General features: G+C 37.2%; 1 protein-coding gene across 21 annotated transcripts in view; it reads left to right on the plus strand.

Annotated features, from left to right (window-relative positions):
- Nucleotides 1-20673, plus strand: part of TRPM3 (transient receptor potential cation channel subfamily M member 3) — a 980420-nt gene that overhangs the window by 634807 nt on the left and 324940 nt on the right. For all 21 annotated transcript variants that reach the window (XM_017973100.4, XM_035264315.3, XM_035255728.3 and 18 more), the window contains exons 4-5: nt 15572-15785; nt 19358-19482. In XM_017973100.4, coding sequence (XP_017828589.1) covers nt 15572-15785; nt 19358-19482 — 339 coding nt within the window. The remainder of the gene's footprint in view (nt 1-15571; nt 15786-19357; nt 19483-20673) is intronic.

Below are 20673 nucleotides of genomic sequence, written 5' to 3' on the forward strand. Positions count from 1 at the left end.
TTGCTATCCAAATTAAGTGCTTTTTCTCCAAGCAGCTGTGCTCAGTAATATTCTCAATAGAAGATTCCATATAAAAAGCATTTTTTTGAGTTGGGGAGCCTTTAAGAAATAAGCAAATGTTACTTCTAAGAGTCCTTACTTTCAAATTTCACCTTTCATCATGGGCCACTTCCTAGTTAGCTGACGGAATTTGTCTAGCATGTGTTATGAAAATTCTAGATGCTATTGTCCAACAAGCTTGCTTCTAACTGTTAAGAAAAGTAGCTGAGGATAGAGCAGGAGACGGCTGTTCTTAGGCATTTCAAAGAGTTTTTTGAGTCTAGAGAAAAAATTTTGCTTAAAGAAGCATGCTACAAAACACAAGGGAGTCACCTCACATAAACAGCAGTCTAAAATTGTGAAATGAATCCACCTCTTCTCTTTTCTCACTTCTCCCTTCCCTGTCTCTCACCTCTTCCCCTTTCCCCATCCCTCATTCCCACCACTCAGTAATTTCTTTACCAAGAATGGCTAGCTGAGCTATTTTCACACTTCTTTTCTATGAAATATAATTCTGAGTTATATATTAAATTAAAGCCAGTTCTGAACTATATTTTAGAAAGAAAATGATGCTATTTGCAACCTCCAGCAAGGCTTGGGAAAACAATGAATGAGTTAAGTAGTCTTGGCCTATACAGAGCTAAAGGAAATAGAAATCTGTCAACTTCCTCACTCCCTTAAGAGATACATTTGCCCACACAAGATTATTAAGTGTCCTCAATTCAGTACAGTCACCATTCACAGTAAGGGATTGACCCTTATACAAGGTAGATTCTCTGAAACCACATGTTAAAAGTCATGCAAGGTCTCCCTGTTAGAAAAATGCTGTCAGTGAGGATGTGGCTTTCTGGGCAATAGTCATTGTAGAGTGGTACACCCGGTGCCTTCACAGGATGCTTGAATAGTGCCTGCAAGCCTCATGTCATTAGCCCAGTAAACGTATGATATGCCTCTGGTCATCATTTCCACTGCTAAGGGTTAGTGTCAGATATGGAGCATGAATATGCCTGTAAGTAAGAGCATCCCTCAAAGTTGTCACCTTAGGAGATATTTGATGACCATGATGCTGCCATTGTCTAAATGTGCACTCATCTGTCTTTTGGGGACTAATTTCAGACAGTTTATAGATCACAAGAGAAAAGCAGTCTGTGTTTTCATCAAATGATAGTTTTAATGGAAAATGAATCAGAAGTAACTGAAGTTCATAAAACCCAGAGCTTAGTCACAGTAATTTCTACTGGTTTTTACAAGTCCAGCCTATTCTATGAAGATGAAGTTTTCCACTATTAAAAAATATCTTTTAAAAATGGAGTGTTGTAGTTAAGTATTAGAGTTTAGAAGTGATGAATGTAGATTGTGGATTTAGACAAGACAAAATTAACCCAGAACCATTATATAAAGCTATGACATGGAGAAAATAAATTTTCTGAGCCTCAATAATTTTATTCTGTTGTATAAATGGTTGGCATTACTGTATAAGCATTAAATGAGATGACTTATGTAAAACATTTGGCACAATGCTGGGCATATAATAAATGTAAAATTAATCTAGCTGCTATTTGTATTATTAGTACTATCATCGCTATTAATTGCTTCAGTCTCTAAAAGAAATTGCAAAAACATTTTGACAAGATATTTTGAAAGACACTCATTTGGATGCACATGTGTTGTATATTATTTTAGAAAGCCAAATTATACTTTTTCAGTTAATATTTTCAATTATTTCAGAAGTTCTCACCCCTTAGCCTGCTGGTTGACCACAGCATCTGGAGCCACACTACGTTTTATTTACAGCCTGACTGTCACTAACAGGCTATGGGACTCAGTTTCCTTAGCTTCCTACTGCCTCAGTTTCCTCACTTGTAAAATGAGGATAGTAATTCCTCTTTCATATGGCTGTCTCCAGGATTAAACGAGTCAATACATGTTAAGTACTTAGAATACTGTCTGGTATTAAAGCTGAACACGTACGTATTTGCTGTCAGTATTATTCTTATAAAGGGTTAACTTACTCTACCTGAAAGAGAGGCTTTGTGATTGATTAAGATGCATGATCTTGAAGTCAGACAGAACTGGATCTCAGCCTTCACTCTCTCACTGTTAAACCAGAAAGTCTTGATAAAACCATTTAACTTAGCTGAGCCTCAAGTTTTCTTATCTGTAAAGCAGGCATAGTTGCCTGATTTGATGTTTATGAAGATTAGAGAGAAAATTAAAAATAGCTGGTATATAGTTAGTGTTCAAGATGTATATGAAAATGATAACTACTTATAAAAATAACAAAGAGTAGTGAAACAGCTTCCTTTACTTCCTGGGAGTCCAAAGATGTGTTAGAATATTTCCATAGTGGTGCTAGGCTGCTTAAGTCAGCTATCAGCTCTGTTCTAGTGAATGGCATTGGTGACAGTCACTGAGAGGAGGGTGGGACCAGGGCACCAGGCCATCACTTGACAAAGATCTGTGGTCTGTGGATCACCATATTACACACCTCGACTTCCACTTTCAGTCAACCTCCTATATCTACTCACTCCAGCAAAACAGTAAGTGAGACACTGTTACCTATCAACCATTGAACAGCTGCCATGGGTATGCTGTTACCGTAGACAAAACCAAGATCCCTTCTCATTATACGACTTTCTTTTTTGAGCTTTTTTTTTTTGTAGTACATTTGACAGACCCTAACAACTCTGGAGACTGGAACTCCAAGTGAGTTTATTTCATAGTATTAAAATACTTGCTCAATTGCTTTCAGAATCTATAGCAAATAATGATAATCACAATAATAGAAACTAAAATGTACAGAACAGCTACTACATCCCTGGCACTGTGCCAAGTACTTACCTATGTTACCTTGTTTCATGTTTATGACAGTAGTATTCCTACATGACAGAGTAAGCTACTGAGGCCCAGAATAATTAAGTGATTTCTCTCATATCACAGAGCAAATATATGCTATATGTCTATTATAATATTTCACAGTGGAAGGGAAAAACTCTAAGAAACAGATAGATCTTCCACTCTGTGCTTCACAGAGGGGACATATGTGGACACTGGACTTGACAGCCCTCCTGAGGCCCCACCTGGCTCTGTGGAACTCAGAGCTGTCTGTTGGTGGTTGGGTTAAGCAAAGTCAACTATATACTTTATGGAACCCAGTACAAAATGAAAATGTAGTGTCCTGGCAGGGACAGAGAAATCAGTCCTTCCTTCCAGTGTCTGGCAGCCCCAACTCTCAGTGGATGGGTGACCCCTGCCATGGGATTGCCACCTCCACACTGGGACACAGTTGGTATTCTAGTCAGGTGAACTTCTGCCAAGTCGTCCATGAAACACAGCATGGTTTTGCGAGCCCAAGACAGAGAAGGTTGTTCCCTATCATCACCCTGAAATGCTACAAGGTATATACTCACCCCTGACCTTCCCCATCCTAAAGAGGCAGCAAGAAGGTAGGACCAAGGACCGCCTGAGAACTGAGGCTCCAAGGCTCCACTGTCCCATCAGACTTCATTTACCAAACACAAATTCAAGGATAAAATTTTTAAGAATTTTAAGACAGCAAGTGCACAGCAAGGGAGCCTAAGCACTGGCCTTCTGAACAGTGTGACTGTATTGGTCCCATGCCCACAGAGCTGGCTCTAAGCTAAGTCTCAGAGGTTATGGTCTCAGAGCTGTCACTACTAGAGTAAACTTTTCTTTCTTTCTGAGTCTAATCAGCCAAATGAGAACCAATTTACCTTCCTATTACGACCCAATATTTAACAAGAGCAAGTTCCAGCTATTCATCCAGACATAAATAAGCATTTTGTCCACTTGGAAAACTTGCCCTTCAGTTATTCTGATTCTTCTGTCTAGACAAAGGGGTGGAGTTGTCTATAGGTCAGAGGTCTCATTTTGTCTGGCAGGATAATTGTTTTGTGCCAACCTGTTCCTACTTTACCTCTTACCTCTCAAGCAAACTGGCACGCAGTTTGTAGAAAGGGAAAATCAGCAACCACCATCTGTTAAAGAGTGCCAGTCTTTGCATGGGGAAGGCATGGTTAATTTTTCACTAAGATTTAAGTCAGATAGGCCAACTTATTTAATATTGTCTTTGGTCCCCTGCTTCTAACAAGAATTCTTGAAAGTTGAAATGACTTTTGACAAAGTGATCAAAAAACTCTAGAGGAAGGTTGAATTTTATTAACTTATTTTTTTTAAGGCAGCCCAAGATGAAGCCTCTGTTTTGCCAATGTGATCTGGACGTAATATGAGACAGTCCACAGGAGTTCGGGTAGAGGATAGATTTGGAGAAAAAGCGAATCATAATCATTATTACAATGTTGCAGGCCATGTGAGCCACATGGCTGCTCAGGAGCACTCTGTGTATCTGTTTTATTATGTAGGAAGTACAGCAATGTGTCACAGAGCTTTGCTACCAAGGACACGAGAGATTGGATGCAGCGATTCTCAAGTTGCAAAATTTTGAGATAAGTACGCTAATACCTATGTCCAAGACATACTGCCAAGAGAGTCTCATTCATTGGTCTAGCATAGACCCTGGGTATCCAGAGTTTTTTAAACGTTACACAGGTTATTCTACTCTTCAGCCAGGCTTAAGAAACACTAACTAATCTGAGCCTAGAGAAGTTAAATTATCTTCCCAGAGTCACACAATTATTTAACAACATAGTTCTTGAACGCAACCTCCTCAGGACTCCTGTCAGTTCCGTTTCTTCTCTTAGAGAAAAATTATCCACATATATATCTCCCAACAAAACATATACCATGCCTAGTACAGGCTATAGTAGATGTTTTGTTGGGAAATATATATTTGGGTAATTGAAAGGAAGCTGATTATTATTATGTTTGTAGCTATTTGATAAGGGAAATTTGTAATAGAATTATAAAGTCACTGTTGTTTGATGAGGTTGTTTAAACTCAAAAGCTGTGAGCAGAAGGGGTCTTTGTAAATTTACATCCTCAGTTCATAGAACCATTTTCTGTGCCTTTTCGAGTATTTGGTAATGTTCGGTCCTCCATTCCAGTCCTGACAAGCCCCCATAAAACTACAGTGAAACCAACACTTGACATAGAAAAATTGTGACACAGGAAGAAGATGTTCAAAACTAACCGAAGTAAAGGATTCTGACTTCCTGTTTAGTACCAAGCTACATCCTACCAAACTGTAAATCCCAGAAAGCCATTCCTGAACAGCCAGAAGACTCAGTAGTTCACTCAGATGCCTCATAAATGTCAGAGCATCGAAACAAAGAGAGAAGATATAAGAGGCAAAAGCTCTGGTTTTCTGGTTTAGGCATTATTTTACTAGGTTGAAATACAGGTAAAGTTTTAGGATCCCTTTACAGAATGACAAAAAACATTATGTCATTTCTCAAAGGCTCTTCTACATCTGGGGCTCACGTCTTACATTATTTAGGAGAGGCTTGATTACAGATGGAATCTTATTTTCTGACTAATCATCCCTTCCAATTAATGCTGAGCTGACTTGTGGGCCAGGTAAATAAGCATAACCTAATTAAGGACTTGTATTTAAACCTCTCAAGTCTTTAGGTTTTCCCTTGCTATTTATGTTCCTTATTCAATTAGGTTGAGCCTCTTATTATAATCTTCATACGATTTAAATAATTATTTCCAGCCCTCATTTTTACACTTAAAGATCTAACTATTGAGTCTGCCAGAGGATGAAAGCCCTATTCTCTGGGCATTGTGAGTGTGAGGTGAAAGGGAATGTGGGGGCTTAAGGGAGAAACAGCAGGCAGAGGGGGGCTGTGAGCAGCATGACATCTACAAGTTCGTGCTCTTAACATGCTTTAGGATTGAATTAGAGATTTTAAAAATTGTCTAACTTTGCAACATGCAAGTTTTATCTGGAATCATCATCGATTGACACACACCAAGTAGGAAGTCCCACTTCACAAAACTGCGAATCAATAGGCAATGGCTAACCAAGCAGCTTTACATACACATGGTAAGGTTTTTGAGAGGTTCTGAAATTGCTCCATTGATTTCCAGTTTCCACCTTGTAAGGTTAAAACCACTGAACTGGCAGTACCTTTGGAAGGCTGTTCTGAAACTAGGAATCAAACTAGAATTTATCAGTTATATTTCTGATCCTAATCATAGATCTATGAAGAAGGAAGAACCAATTATCTACCAAGAAGCCGTCCTATCTTTGCCTCTAGAAAATTTTATGCTAAATAATTTGGCAGAAAATTCATACGGTATCCCCTAGGACTGGTTCATATGCTCACTGGAGTTTTATGTTATTTCTAAACCTTCAGTTTTGGCTTGTCAGCATTCATCTCCTATAAGTACCTGATATCTCACATTGAGACATTGCAAAAACAATATGGAATAAATTATAATGGCATCTCCACTTCCAAAGTTTTGTGGGTCATCAAACTAGGGATTTGATAACAGCGAGAGCAGTTCTAAGTATTTTCTTTCTAGGGAGATTTTATATCTATTAAACCATCATAAGTGTTAAACTCTTGCTACAAAGCAAAAGACCCCATGGACTTGGAAAGCTGGTAGCAGCAAAATTGCCTTCGCAGTCTCAAACGACATATTTTGTTCAGCCACAGCTTTAATTACAAGTGCCCATTTCAAATGTGGCTACAAAGAGTTAGGAAATGAAATGATGCTTGTTACATTTCTCAAACAGAAAGGAAAATGGGGCAAATTTTCCACTAGAGGCTTGGAAGAAAAGCATTAAAAATATTTTTAGAATAGATTTACCAATAGTAGTTCCATTATTCAGAACACTACTTAACAAACACCAGGTGATCACTTCCAAGAATTAAAGATGGCCTTGCAGTAGAAGGAGGTGGACCTGTCATTTAATATTTCCAAGAGCACAGCCCGATTCATCGTTCTTCAGTTTCTTCACATTTTCATTGAAATAGCTGGGCAAATTTACTTGGGTTAAAATTTAGGCCTAAAAAGGTGACCGATGAATTTTCAAAGGCAAATTGCTCTGCCAAAACTCAAATTGAGAATGACAAAGGAAGATTATTATTATTTTTTCTTAATGAAAGAGCCTCAGTCTGCTCTATGCTTTAATGGCTGCGGCTCACCCTCCAGCCTTTGCCCACTGTGAGTTTGATGAAGGGGAAAGGACTGTCTGGTTTGTTACACCAAATCAGTGCAGAGCGGAGCCAAGATAAAGTTGAGTTCTGCTTTGACAGGCAAATAGTAGCATTTCTAATGATGACGCAGTAAGAGTGGCTTTCGTGAAAAATGCAGTAAGTCTTCTGCTAAGCGAAAAGATCTTTGGTGCCAGGCAGAGCAAAAACTTGAGAGTTTTGTTTCTGAAGCCCTCTGTCATTCGAATGACAGAAAATCTCTAGTTTTCTATTTATAGTCTCACAGAATGTCATTTCTAAATTTGTTATTTGGAACTCAAAATACATTTTCTCATGAAAATCACGCTGACGTACTGGCCTCCAAAGTAACTAAGAATAGATCAGAAAGTACGATTTCAACTACAACTGTCTCTAGTTCATGCAGAACATTCTTGAGATGTTATTCTGATTGTCATTAGCTTATCACAGGGCCTTCTGGCTGCCAGGCAGCGACACCAGTAATAGAAAGAGAAGAGATAGAAAATTTCAGGCACGAGTAATTTATCTGAGCCCAGTTTATCTCTTGAAATGATAAACGGGGGAACTAAAGGCCCATGGATGAGGAAAGGATTGGATAGCCCAAAGCAGGTGCTTTTAGAAAGATAAACATCTGCACCAGTCACTCCCCAGATAGCTCTGAGGTGAAAAACAAGAATTTATTTTGAAAGGCATACTGAAGAGCTAAAGGCAAGTCACTTTGACCTATTATACCCAGGAGTCATATATAAAGTGAATGTGACCTTCATTCAATTTGCATTTATTGGTTTTTCCACCATACCTGGTATGTTCCACAATTTAATCCACAGTGTCCTGTGAGTTCATCAGCATTACTCCTATTTAACAAGAAAGGATGCTCAAATTGTCAAATGACTTACAATGCCACTATGTGACACTCAAGTGTCATGCTGCTTATGTCTGAAAAATCTCTAAATGGGAGCACCACATCAGAGTAATGGCCAGGGGACAAAGCTGAGCATGCCCATTAGGAAAAGTTCTTGTTATGTGTAAGGTGAGCCCTTTGCAATTAACAGACTCATGAGTGACAGTCAAAATTGCTTATCTTGACAACCAAAATAGCTTCTAATTTCAAACGACATTGACTATTTAACAGGAATTTATTAATTGCTCTGGGCACACCCACTTATGAGTGTGGAGCTGCTGACATGAATTAACTCAGCACATGAGTTAACTGCTGTGTTAAAACACCTGGAGAGCTTACTAAAGGAACTGATCTTTATGGGCATAAGACACATGCACACGTATGTTTATTGTGGCACTGTTCACAATAGCAAAGACTTGAAACCAACCCAAATGGCCACCAGTGATAGACTGGATAAAGAAAATGTGACACATGTACACCATGGAATACCATGCAGCCATAAAAAAGGATGAGTTCATGTCCTTTGCAGGGACATGGATGAAGCTGAAAACCATCATTCTCAGAAACTAATACAAGAACAGAAAACCAAACACCACATGTTCTCACTCATAAGTGGGAGTTGAACAATGAGAACACATGGAAACAGGAAAGGGGACATCATGCACAGGGACCTGTCAGGAGGTTGGGGTGTAGGGGAGGGATAGCATTAGGAGAAATACCTAATGTAGAAGACAGGTTGATGGGTGCAGCCAACCACCATGGCACGTGTATACCTATGTAACAAACCTGACATTCTGCACATGTCTCAGAACTTAAAGTGTAATATTAATAAAGAAATCCAGAGGCCCAAACCCTACCCTAGATGTATTGAATTAGAGCCTATATTTTTGACAAGGTCAACAGGTGAATTCTGTGAACATTAAAATTGGAGAAGCACAGCCCCATCTGGAGCCGCCAGTGTTAATGGTAGCTTCAATAATGAAATAACTGATTACTGGATAACTAGCTCTGATATTCTAGTCACTCACCTTCCCTGAGTCTCTGTATCCTCATTTGAAAAGCAAAAGAATAGAACAAGAGTCCCATGATTGCCAAGGTATCTTTAAACTGTTTTCTTTCCAAGACAGTGACTACTTCATAGCCAGTGCTGAAAGGCTTACCAAAAAAAAAAAAAAAAAAGAGGCATGCACAGGTCAAACACAGTCCCTCCCCTCAAAGCTCTTACAACATAGGGAGATAAAATTGGCACATGGGAAAAACAGCCAGAAAAAAAAAAAAATATCACACTGGCTTTGATTAAGAGTTATATTGCGTCAGCCTGAACTTGCATTCTCAGGAAGTCATGCTGGATGAAACAAAGGCCTTTGAAAGATGAGAATGATTTCTGTAGATGAAAGGGGAGAGATTGTGTTATCTAGGACTTGGGGAGCAGCACTGGCCAAATGCAGAGAGAGAAATGAGGAAAGCCTCAGAACTGGTAAGATTAGGTCAAGTTATAGGGGATGCTGAGGGCAAGAATGGGGAGTTTACATCTGATGGAAGAATTTTTAATTGAGAAATAATATGGTACAAAAGGTATTGGAGAAAGAAGTCTGCCTGTTGGTGTCTCATAGAGAAGTCAGTAGGAGGCTGTTGCTATAATTTGAACTGACATCCTACTAAGGAGAATACATTGTTAAAATGACAACTGAAGAAATAGAGAAAAAGGGCTGGTTGAGAGCACTGTTTTTTTGTTTTGTTTTGTTTTTGTTTTTTTTTTAATTGGATTTTAGGTTTTGGGGTACATGAGCAGAGCATGCAAGACAGTTGCGTAGGAACACACATGGCAGTGTGCTTTTCTTTCCTTCTCCCCTTCACCCACATTTGGCATTTCTCCCCAGGCTATCCCTCCCAACCTCCCCCTCCCACTGGCCCTCCCCTTTTCCCCCCAGTAGACCCCAGTGTTTAGTACTCCCCTTTCTGTGTCCATGTGTTCTCATTTTTCATCACCCACCTATGAGTGAGAATATGCGGTGTTTCATTTTCTGTTCTTGTGTCAGTTTGCTGAGGATGACGTTCTCCAGATTCATCCATGTCCCTACAAACGACACAAACTCATCATTTCTGATTGCTGCATAATATTCCATGGTGTATATGTGCCACATTTTTCCAATCCAGTCTATTATCAATGGTCATTTTGGTTGATTCCAGGTCTTTGCTATTGTAAACAGTGCTGCAATGAACATTTGTGTACATGTGTCCTTATAGTAGAACGATTTATAGTCTTTTGGATATATACCCAGTAATGAGATTGCTGGGTCAAATGGAATTTCTATTTCTAAGGCCTTGAGGAATCGCCACACTGTCTTCCACAATGGTTGAACTAATTTACACTCCCACCAACAGTGTAAAAGTGTTCCTTTTTCTCCACATCCTCTCCAGCATCTGTTGTCAACAGAGAGCACTGTTTTGATAAGTGGATCATTCAAATTTGGAGACTGATTGGTCATAGGTAAAGGAAAAGGAGAAGTACAGAGAGACAGAGCCATTTACACCCTTGAGGTAAAGAGAAAGGGACCTGGAGTGAGACCTGGGCTGAGAGCACTCCCACACTAACAGAGTGAACTTGAGAACATGACGAATTCTTTCTGTCCCCACCAGTAAAACGTGGCTGAAATCAACCTCCGTGTTGTTGGGAGTAGTATGTGAGAAGGTACAAGTAGAACACACAGCATGTATGTGCCTGGTACACAATAAATACACAAGGTTCTTGTATCCTGGTTATTTTGTTCTTGCTTTTGGGGATTTTATTTTTCTTAGTAGAGTTAAGTAGTTGTGAGCAGAGAGAAATAGGTGAAGGGAGCCCATGAGTAGTGTGACCTCACCTGGTGTCTCCCTTTCTTCGTTTCTAAGACAGGGAGCTGGGATCAAGGGGATCTCTTAGGTGATTCATCCATTCACTCTCTTTGTTGGCTTCTTAGCTGATTAACAAACATTCTGTGATAATGAACACAGCTTTGTATGGGTTAGGCTACTTTCAAAAGGAATTTCAATATATTTAGTAGATTTATTGGTCTTTTCCAGTGAGCTGCTCAGCTGATCGATAAGTAGACCCTTTTCATTTCTTACTGTTATAGTGCATGTATAACTTTAGAAGTCCCAAAGTAAATTATTTATCAAGGGAGGCTTACTCCTAAAAATGTATTTAGGTGATTATTACCAATTGGTATGCATAAATGAATTCTATAATATGTCATTTAGCTAGTTAAGCTTGCTGAAATTATTATACACTATCTGTAGTAATTTGGTATGAATTGTAATCTCCTTTCACACACTGTGAGTTATGTATGCATATCTACTCCCAGGTACTAACTATGGCTCAGGATCTCTCATTATTTACCTGACTATATGAAATGTTTAGGTGCAGGTCTACGTGGGGAATTTGGGGGTTCCAAAAGCCACAATCCTAACAACTTTTCTGGTTTTTAAAAATATTGTACTGTTCTCACATAGGCATTCTCTAATCATTGAAAGTACTTCTATATAATCCTTCAGAAATTTTAGGAATTAACCTGTAGTCTTGCAAGGGGCAAATAATTCTAGGAGTATTTTTAGACGTTAGATGCTTTTCTATATTTAAGAAAAGTGTAATTTATATCTCACCTTAGAAGAACATAGGTCCACATTAAATTGGGATTCTTGGACGCATTCTTTAAAGAATCTTATTTATCAACATTAAAGGTGACAAAAAAGAGAACAGTAACTTGAAAAGCAATTTAATATGTCTCACACTAAAACATTTTTGTTTTCTATAGTTTGGAAGCCTTAAGAGTCCCAGTTCTACTTTGTTTAACTAAATAACCCATTCTGGAATTAGTCAAAATGAAATAAATTCAATTCAGTGGAACCCCCAGATTTTAACTATTCAAGTAGCTAAATCACGCTACTCAAGTAGTAGTGTGCCAGCACAGAAAAAAATACTATTATTTCATTTTTATCTTAACCACTTTGCTGAGGTATGATTAGCATGTAAAAAGCTGCATGTTACTAGTACATGCAACTTGGTAAGTTTGGAGATAAGAATATACCTGGGAAATCATCAGTACTATCAAAGCCATAAATGTACCCAACACCTCCAAAGTGTTCTACTGCCCCTTTATTTATTTATTCTTTTATTTTATAGCGTTCGTTATAAATATTTCTCTTATAAAGAGACTCTCAATGAAGGATTTTTAAAAGAAGCTTTTACTTAAGAAATTCCTCTGGTTGCTTCTTATACTCCAATGCCTTCTCTTCTGCCAGAATGCCCCTTGTATGGCACAAAAGTACACATAGGTGAAAATTTCTGTTAATAGATACCTGAAAGTTTTTGCCCTCTGCATGAGAGTTTCAGCAGAAAAGATCCATTTTTCACATTGTAAACTCCAGTCAAATTACAGTGATATCATGTACTTAGCTCAAATTGTCAACATTTACTCTGTGTTCTGGAATCGTTTTTTACTAGGTCAATCAAATCAACCTAGAAACAAATGCATAGGATTCCAACACTTCGGATTTCTGGCATATATACCTATGTATCTATGTATAGATACATAGATATCTATATAAAACTAGCTCTTTGGTATCTTTTGATGATGCAGTTTATTTTATTAAGCTGCTTTCATATTTTGCATGTTTTTTGCCCCATGTTTCAGCTAAATATATTTCAAATATACTTTAACAAAAGAACAGACAGTTTCTGAGGCTTTGAAACAGTGGGGTTTTCCAGATCCAAAAACATGGCAATAAATTGTCATCTCCTGGATAATCTTATTTATAAATCCAAAAGCATATGTTTGTATGATTACATGTGGGCATATTCATTTTGTGGTTATGCAACTTCAGCATTAACTTAAATTCCAGAATTAATCAGTAGTTTTCCCTTCTTTCCCACACAACATAGACTTTAGAATGCCATAACTCTAATTGTTACCTACAATTTATATGCTGTATTGTCCAGTGATTTAGTTCTGTCAGTTTCCACTGTGAATTAGATGTTATTTCATATTATATACACAATGCTTTTTTAGATTGACCTTATATTAATTAATATCTTAGTTTATCTTCCTACATTACAATCCAGTTCATTTCTTTGGATCATATAAGTTCTGCCTCCAATATTTACTTTAAAACTTACCTCGGCAAAGCCACCTAGAGGTAAACTCAGTTTTGGCAGTGTGAAATATCTATAATCTGCTCTCATTTTTAAAAGATAGTTTTGCTGAATATAGAATTCTAGACTGACACGTAATTTCTCTTGACACATTGAAGGTTTTGGATTCAGGTGTCTATTCTTGCTGTTGAGGAGTCAGTCTTTAGTCTAATGACTGTTTCTTTGTAAATGATCTTTCTTTATTTCCAGATACTTCTGAGGACTTCTGTCTCCCTTTAGTGTTCTGTAGGATGTGTCTAGAAGTGGGGTTTCTTTTTTATTTGTCCTGCTTAGGATTATTGAACTTTCTGCATCTTAGAATTGATATCTTTCTATAATTCTGAGAAATAGCCAGTATCTCTTCCGATATTTCCTCCTCCCCCATCATCTCTTTTATTTCTAGCTATAATTCTGATTATCTCCTCCAAGCTCCTTCATTTTTCTTTGATGCTTTCAAATCCTTTGTTTTTCTGGCTGTGTCTTCTTTATCTTCTTGATCTATTATCATTTTATCTAATATGTAATTTAACTTATCCATTTTAATTTTTATTGATTGCATTTCAATTTCTAGAAGTTCTGTTTGGTACTTTTTCAGATATATCTATATGTAGCTGTCGTTTTTTATCATTTCTTTCTCCTTACTCTTATACTCAATCATCTTGTTTATGCTTTTTTAACATATTAAACACAGTTGTTTTATAGCATGTATCTGATCATTTCAATCACTTTAAGTATCTTATTCTACTGCCTGTTATTTCTATTGGTTCTCACACTGCTTTATTTCCTCTATAATTTGTTATTTTATTGTTTTACTATGAAATACTTACTTCCCTATGAGAATTATTTTAGGCATGGATTGATGACACATTCTTCCATAGAGAATCTGTCTTTACTTCTGCCAGGGAACCATTATCCAGCCAGAACTGTTGAACATTAAACATTGCTAGGCAATTCTCAAACCACACTGGTAGTGTGAATATAGACAAGGCCTTCTATGGGGCCCTGTTTGTGTTTGTTTAAAAAAAATTAGAGGAGATTGAGGAGGGATAACATTAGGAGAAATACCTAATGTAGATGAATGGAGGGATGGATGCAACAAACCACCAAGACACGTGTATACCTATGTAACAAAGCTGCATGATCTGCACATGTATCCCAGAACTTAAAGTATAACAAAAATATATATGTATATAAAACAATCAGAGGGGAAATTTTTTCCTCATCTACCCAGAGTCAAGATTGAGGTAGGCAAGTTTTCTTGCCATTTTCTTCTGTACATCAGGCTTACTTAATTTTTTTCTTACACTTGAGGATGAGCCCTTTGAAGTACACCAGCCTTATATGGGGTCCCATATTAAACTCTTCCATAAACTCATTAAATTACCCCCTGTAACCACTACATCAGTTGCCCTAGATCTTCCAGGATTTAGGAAAGACACCCAAGGTCAAATCTTGCTTTGGTACTCCCTAACCTCCTGAGGTTCTTAACTGCTTCTTTGTTTAGGATTCTCAATAATTCTTTTTTTTCATGCCAGCTTAGAAACCTATTTTAAAGGACTATCTGTATTTGCCCAGGTTTTCAGCTGTTTCCAACTAGAAATTGATGTTTTTATATAATTAAATTGAGACACAAATGAGTATCTATGTATGTGGTTATATACATATTTCTTGAGGCATGTATTTATAGTATTTCATTTATATAGACATCATAACTTTATTTCCAGTTGCATCTAATAACACCTTGACACTTGCTGTACACTCAAATTTTCAACTATTCTACAAGAATAGTCGTCCTGCCTTTTGTTACTTGTCTTCTTTAAAAGATGAAGAAAGCATTACATTTGGTATGCAGTTATTAGAGATATAAATAAATGTAATTCACTATTACCTTATTTTAAAATTCTCATTACATCATGTAGAAGTGTAGGATCTTTCAAACCCTCTCAAAATAATAGAATCACAGAAATAATATGTGCATCTAGTTAATATAAAGGGATATTAAAAATATTAGAAGTATTTGAACTGCTGTACAAATGTAAAGGGTGGTAAAATATAAACATGATTTCCTTTGAGCAAAGAACTCAATCTGGGAAAAGTCATGCTTGCACAGCATTTTAGAAAATGTAATAATTTAAAAATGAATTGTCACATTTTCAAGAAAGCCTTTAAAAATAGTAAATCTTTTTGTCTAATGAAGGTTCTTTTGGTAATGCAAATGATCACCATTTAAAAAAAAATTTGGTTTTATATGAGACACTTTTGTCACGTAACTACACATATAATTGGAATCTACGTAAAGATAAGCAGCCTCAGCCAGTCCTGCCTTGTCTCCCTAATTGATGTCCTTTCTTCTTCTAGTATGTGCGAGTATCTTTTGATACAAAACCTGATCTCCTCTTACACCTGATGACCAAGGAATGGCAATTGGAGCTTCCCAAGCTTCTCATCTCTGTCCATGGGGGCCTGCAGAACTTTGAACTGCAGCCAAAACTCAAGCAAGTCTTTGGGAAAGGGCTCATCAAAGCAGCTATGACAACTGGAGCGTGGATATTCACTGGAGGAGTTAACACAGGTAATTGCAAGTGGGACAGAGAAAGGCAACATAGGCCATGGGAATGTTGTGCCTGAGATAATTTTCTGCTACGGTTAATTATCTCTACATCACCCCACTTCTTCCCTACCCATGGGTCCATAGTTGCTGGTTATCTCTCCCTCCTTTATCTAAATGAGAACTCTAAAGTTATTTCCTAACCAAGAAGAATTATTTACACATAAGAAACAGGTTGGGATATTTAATAGTTGACTATACAGAATTCATAAACATGACTAATGGAATTTCATAGGATATTTTTAAGTAGCTTAAGTTGCCAGTAATTCTTTAACGAATGACTTCTGCTTTAAATGGGAAGCTCTACCTTTGTCCTTTAAGCAATTTCAAGTTTGCTGCCAAAGAGCTTTAATTTTTGCAAAATGCTATTTCCATCTGGGACATAAATTATGATGGCAAAGTCTAAGGCATTGTGTGTTTACTGTTTAAAATATTGTATTAACTCCTCACTGTGCCAATAGAAGACATACCTCACTCTGAATTCCAAAGAATTTTTTCTTCCTGCCATTTATATTGTGATACAGAAACATTCTCAAATCAATTCTTACCAGCCCCTCTATAGTTAAGTGCTTATTTGCAGAACATTATTAATGTGCACTAGATAATGTAATGAATGCCTGTAAATGTTTTTGGCCTATTCTCCCAGCCTGAAGTCTGAGATGCCAATTGGAAATGCAGAGGTAATGTTGCAGTAAGTTAAGGCAAACTTGTTACAAGGCCCAAAGTCTGTACTTGTGGACACATTCGTTATTATGAAATATTCTAAACATAACTCTGGACCAATTAGTTTTAAACAACATGTTATCTTTGGCCAGGTGTGGTGGCTCATGCATACCTGTAATCCCAGGACTTTGGGAGGCTGAGGTGGGTGGATCACCTAAGGTCAGGAGTTCGAGACCAGGCTGACCAATATAGTAAAACACCATCTCTACTAAAAATGCAAAAATTAGCCGGGCATGGTAGAAGGCACCTGTAGTCTCAGCATCTGGGGAGGCTGAGGCAGGAGAATCGCTTGAACCCAGGAGGTGGAGGTTGCAGTGAGCCGAGATCATGCCACTCTCCAGCCTAGGCAACAAGAGCAAAACTCCATCTCAAAAGACAAAAATAACATGTTATCTTAATGTTGTTTAATTTTGTATCTGTAGTTTGGATGCTGTTTGAGTAAGACCCGCATTGAGAATTGCCTTAAACACCTAGAATTTGTGAATGTTCTGCACACAGCTACGTAAGGATGTTTCAGCAGTGAAGTCTGCAGATAGCTCATGTCAATGTAATTATGTGAAATTCTGGCTCAACCCATACACTGACATGTTCTTAGAATGACCTGCTCAGCTCTTTACTGTTTATCCTGTAGTAATTAAATATCTACAGAGCAATTTTTCTTTCAATGACTGTTCAGGTTTTGGGCTCCATATTTCCCTCTCAACTAAGGAGGGCTCACTTGCCTGTGATTACTGTCTTCTGCTTTCCTGTCATATAGAGACCAACTCAAAGGGTTCTACAGGTGCAAAAGAAAGTCTTGCCAATGCTCTATTTCTAAGAATTTGGCATATTGTTTTTATTCTTTTATGAAATGCATTCAATATCAAAAGAAGAATTTATAGCCTACATACTACAAACCCAAGAACTTATCTCCGCCTCACTCCAGGCTTAGGGTTCAATCCAATACCTAAAGTGAAGTTCTAACAATGAAACGTTAAAGTTAGTAAGAGGTATTGATAGAATGTGCAGACCAGATGAGCATACCATAAAGTTAAACTTCTTGTCTAGGGCTGGCCCTGAAAGGAGTTTTGCATATCCATTGAAAATAATTTAATATTAATATTCATGGCTTTATTTGGGGGAGTTTTGTTGATTTTGGTTTTGGTTTGTTGTTGTTGTTTTTTTTCTTTTTACCAGTACTCTCACTCAGAAGATTCATAGATAAGGTAATAAGTGAAAATGATATTCTTTCCAACACTCCTGCATAGCTCAGTATGGATTAATGGCTATTTACACTGTTTTGTTATTTGCTTTTTAAACAGTGATTCCTTCTGTTTCATCTTATGAATATTTCAGTATTGAGTTACTTAAATACTTGTCTTTTCCCATGATTAAATTGCCTAGTGTGTTTCATGTGTTTAGTTGGTTTAGTGCACAGTGTCTGAGCCTTTCCTCTAGGCTAGCCCCTGAGGCGTAGGAAGATGAATAAAGCACTGACCCTCCAACATTCCTCTCAAAGAGTTTTACTGTTAGAAGAGACATCTTCACATATCATTGTGAATCACTGCAGAACATGTTAAGTGACATACTGAGCTATTCAAAATTGACAAACTGCCATATGCTCAAATGGAGAAGAAATCAAATCTAACTCAACATTCATATAGGAAACGGCACTAGGTATAAATTTTTTTCTGGAGATATGGGTGGAATTTTGATAAACAGAAACATTTTTTCTTAGATATATCTTATACGTCTTTCTTAGAGTATATATCTTATATATCTTTTCTTAGAGGATATACCTTATACCTCTAAAATGATCATTTGAGAGGGAGGTTAAAATAGTTAGACATTGCATCTTCTTTAAATGGTTTTTAAAAAGGTAAGAGTTATGCTGCCTACCATCTTGTAAACTGAACTTTCTCATCCTTGACTATGATGGGGAAGGTAATTTTGACAGAAGAGGAAAACAATTACAATGATGAAGATTAAAAGGTATATCTATATATTTTAACATAATTTCTCCACAGAGCAATCCAAGATTGTCTTTATGAGTAGGTTCTCATAAAGGTTAACAAAATCTCAAACTAAATAACTCATCTATCTGAATGACCTTAACTCATATACAAAATGTGGTGTAGATTTAATATACTACTATATATTGTGCTTTAAACATGACGCAGTCAAGCTGTTGGTTCCCAGTCATACTAACAACTTATTATAAGAAAAAGAGTTTGTTTTTAAAAATTGTATTTATTCTTTTTGTAAACATCGGATGCTTTTTATTTCTTCATATAAATCATCATCATAAATGCAATGCTAGAATTAATATACAAATCTGGCCAATGCATCTGGCGTTACAGCCTCAAGTTTATGTTTCCTCCTGAATAGAGGTAGTTTGTATAGAAATATGTCAAAATTTTATATTCAATTTATTTAACCTTGAGAGAAACCATTACCACAATCTGTTTTTTTATTTTTTTGAGACAGAGTCTCACTACGTTGCCCAGGCTAGAATGCAGTGCTCCAATCTCAGCTCACTGCAATCTCTGCCTCCTGGGTTCAAGTGATTCTCCTGCCTCAGCCTCCTAAGTAGCTGGGACACAGGTGCATGCCACCATGCCCAAATAATTTTTTGTGTTTTTACTAAAGACAGTGTTTCACCATGTCAGCAAGTATGTTCTCAATCTCCTGACCTCTTGATCCACCCACCTCGGCCTCCCAAAGTGCTGCGATTACAGGCATGAGCCACCACAACTGGACCACAATTTTCTTTAGAAAGATGGAATGGTAATTGCCTTAAAAGACAAAATTAATGCTTCTCTCTTTTCTTTTAGGTGTTATTCGTCATGTTGGAGACGCCTTGAAGGATCATGCATCTAAGTCTCGAGGAAAGATATGCACCATAGGTATTGCCCCTTGGGGAATTGTGGAAAACCAGGAAGATCTCATTGGAAGAGATGTAAGTCCTGAGTGTTAACCCTTTCCATGACTTCTTCTAGAGGGGATATCAGAAAAGTATAATAAAATTAGTATTCAAATGTACATATTATAGTAGTCTTTTAGTCCTCACTCCATAAAATGAAATGTATGTTAAGGAATGGTTTCTTGGGCAAATAGTTATTTTCTAAAATCTCTGTGCAAACTCCAGGTCAATTCTTATGATCAAGAAAAGTCCAAAGCAAAACTTATCAACTACCAGTTCTCTGCTTAAATCAAGCAGTGGTCTTTCTTCACCCATCAAATCCGGCAATTACTCTTGGTATAGTTATATTAAGATTCATTAACTTAATATGTGGCAACAGGAACTCATTGACTGTACACTGACCAGGGACTCTCTGCACTCCAGTATCTTTATTATTTGAGTATTTTTCACCTAGCTCCTGAGAGTTGCAGAGAAACATTCTTTTCATTTCAAAGTACTAAGACATCTATCTTATCCACAAAAAAATTTTTTTAATGGCTAAGAATTAACTTGCCTTAAACTATTTCTTCTATTATGATGCAATACGATGCAACCATCTTATTTTAATCCAACACAATATATGCAGTTTTTAAAAATGCAATGCAAAATACTCTAAATTAAAAAAAGTAAATGTCATCATAGGGCTCAACTGTCCTGCCCTTGGCATAATCTTCAAATGTGTTGTATGAGTTACCAATGGCAACGCAGGCATTTAAAAAAGGAGGTAGGGTTCATTTGACCCTGAGCAGAGATATTTCCCCAGGGGCTTGCTTTTCTCCTGAAAATTTACCTAAATGGGACAGACTGTGGTGCATTTGAGCAGCAGACACTTTCATCTCAGTTTTAAATAAAACATATGTTTCCAAAAATATTAAATCTCATGAAGCATAGCAGTAAACTCTTTGTTGCCTTAAAAAAATATCTTTATGGGGTCCAAGTGCAGGTGTCTTATGTATATATATTGCATAGCGATTAAATCTAGGTTGTTAGTATACCCTAGATTGGGTACACTAACACCTGAATAGTGAACATTGTACCCAACAGGTAATTTTTCAACCCTTGCCCCTCCCACCTTTTATAGCCTCCAATGTCCATATTCTACTCTGTATGTCCATATGTACCTAGTATTTAGCCCCCATTTACAAAGAAGAACATGTGGTATTTGACTTTGTTCCTGAGTTATTTTAC

Source organism: Callithrix jacchus, chromosome 1 (genome assembly GCF_049354715.1).
Source record: "Callithrix jacchus isolate 240 chromosome 1, calJac240_pri, whole genome shotgun sequence".
Taxonomy (NCBI): domain Eukaryota; kingdom Metazoa; phylum Chordata; class Mammalia; order Primates; family Cebidae; genus Callithrix; species Callithrix jacchus.